The sequence below is a fragment of the Buceros rhinoceros genome, unplaced genomic scaffold (assembly GCF_000710305.1).
Source record: "Buceros rhinoceros silvestris isolate BGI_N320 unplaced genomic scaffold, ASM71030v1 scaffold24427, whole genome shotgun sequence".
Lineage (NCBI taxonomy): Eukaryota > Metazoa > Chordata > Aves > Bucerotiformes > Bucerotidae > Buceros > Buceros rhinoceros.
In genome coordinates, this window is record NW_010423181.1 from 10,658 (window position 1) to 12,579 (window position 1,922).

General features: G+C 52.9%; 1 protein-coding gene across 1 annotated transcript in view; it reads left to right on the forward strand.

Annotated features, from left to right (window-relative positions):
* FBXO18 (F-box protein, helicase, 18) overlaps positions 1–1,922 on the forward strand; it is a gene marked incomplete at both ends in the record, with an annotated part of 14,298 nt that overhangs the window by 8,401 nt on the left and 3,975 nt on the right. The window contains one exon of the mRNA XM_010140355.1: positions 519–613. Coding sequence (XP_010138657.1) covers positions 519–613 — 95 coding nt within the window. The remainder of the gene's footprint in view (positions 1–518; positions 614–1,922) is intronic.

Here is a 1,922-nt window from a genome sequence, read left to right on the forward strand (position 1 = left end):
CCTTTCCGCGGGGAAGCGGGGAGGGCCCTGCGCCAAGAGATGCTTCGTGCTGTCGGCTGATGGCAGGTTGCTCACCCTTATGAGTAAAACAACTGCACTGCAGCCGGAAGCGCTGGTTCCTGACCTTCACCAAAACCCCGGGCTCCTCGCAGCACTGAGAAATCGCAGAGCTGCTGACGGAACACGCTCTGGAAAGCAGCAAACCACCCCAGAGCCGAGTCGCTGTTTGCTTTCAGTAAACAGTCAGGTGAAAATTAATTTGTAAAGCACGGGATAGGGCCCTGGAGAAGATCTTTTCCGACGTAACCTTCCCCAAAGTTTACCTTTTATTTTTGCTATCTCCAGTCTTTTCTTATTCCCCGCTTTTCCCATGGGCACAAGAACCAAGTTGCTCTAGTGCCACCTTCCTGCTTGTGGGTTGGGATCAATCATCCACCGGTTTCCTTCTGCTGTTTGGTTTTATGTGGGAGGATTTATTTTCATAATTCCTCTCCCTCTGTTTTTCTCCCTGTTTTTAGTAACGGGCCTGAAATAAAGCTGACCCATGAACAGCAAAGGATTTTGAATCACAGAATTGAGCGCGGTCAAATAGTGAAAATCATGGCATTTGCAGGTAAGAGCCCACAGTGATGTCATCAGGATGAAAGCACAGCCTGTAGTTGTGCTCCTTCCCTCCCTGTCCCAGGACCGGTGTGACTTCTCATCCACACAACACGTCAGAGTGAGCTTTTGCAGAGAAACGGGAGCAGGCAGCCTGGTGGTTGCTCTCACACAGGCTGGGTAAACGTCGTATTTGGACACAATTCTGAAACCAAGTGTTTGGGCACTGTCAGCGAGTGCCCAGAGCAGCGTGTCAGGGAACCAGGAGCGGAGAAGTGACTCTCTGTGTTTCTTCTTCATGTGCTGAGCCTGTTTCGTGGTGCTGTTGTCCACAGGCTGCTCTTGCTCATTTAGATTTACTGTCCCTGTAGCGGCAAGAGCAGCCAAGACACCTTCCGCACCCGTGGGCTGTTTTGGAAAGGGGAGCTGCATAAAATCGAGGGAATTATTTAAAAAGGCAAGGAAAAGTCAGTCACCTCCCTCAACCTGCAGAGTTTCCTTTAAAGCCACCCATCGGGAGCTCTCTGCGTGCTCTCTGCCAGAGCAGGCTCGTGAAAGGACACGCACAGCCAAGCACCGCGTGCAGAAGCCACTGATAGCAGTTTCTTCTGTCTGAACAAAGTCACCCTGTCCAAGTGACAAAAAAGGGAACGTTTGTGAACTGTGTAACCACAAGGCAGGGCAGAAAAAAGAGCTTGAGGAACCACTGGCAACAAGCATAAAATACTCATAATTCTTCTTCGGACGTGTGGGTGAGGATCTGTCAGGGCGTCTGGTAGCTAACTGCGGCGCAGAGGATGCCTGGGAGGGAACGGTGCGGTGCAGGAAAGCTCAATGTGTTTCTGCATCCGTGCTGCTCGGAGAGCATCTTGGAAAGGACCAGCCTCGGGATCCTTCTCCATAGAGGGTTCACCAGAGGGTTGGTCTCACCTTCACATGGGGAAGGTTACGGATACAGTATGTGTTGGGGCTGTTCGTTTGCTCATCTGGACTGCGAGAATATGTGAGACTATGTGAGAGGAACAGCTCTGCAGTCACCGGGGCCAGTGAAGAAGGAGGGGGAGGAGGTGCTTCAGGCACTGGAGCAGAGACTCCCCTGCAGCCCATGGTGAAGGCCATGGTGAAGCGGGTTGTTCCCCTGCAGCCCGTGGAGGTCCATGGTGGAGCAGATCCACCTGCAGCCCATGGAGGACCCCACGCCAGAGCAGATGGATGCCTGAAGGAGGTTGTGACCCCCTGGAAGGGACCACACTGGAGCAGTTTGTGAAGAACTGCAGCCTGTGGGAAGGACTGACGTTGGAGAACTGTTCCCCATGGGCGGG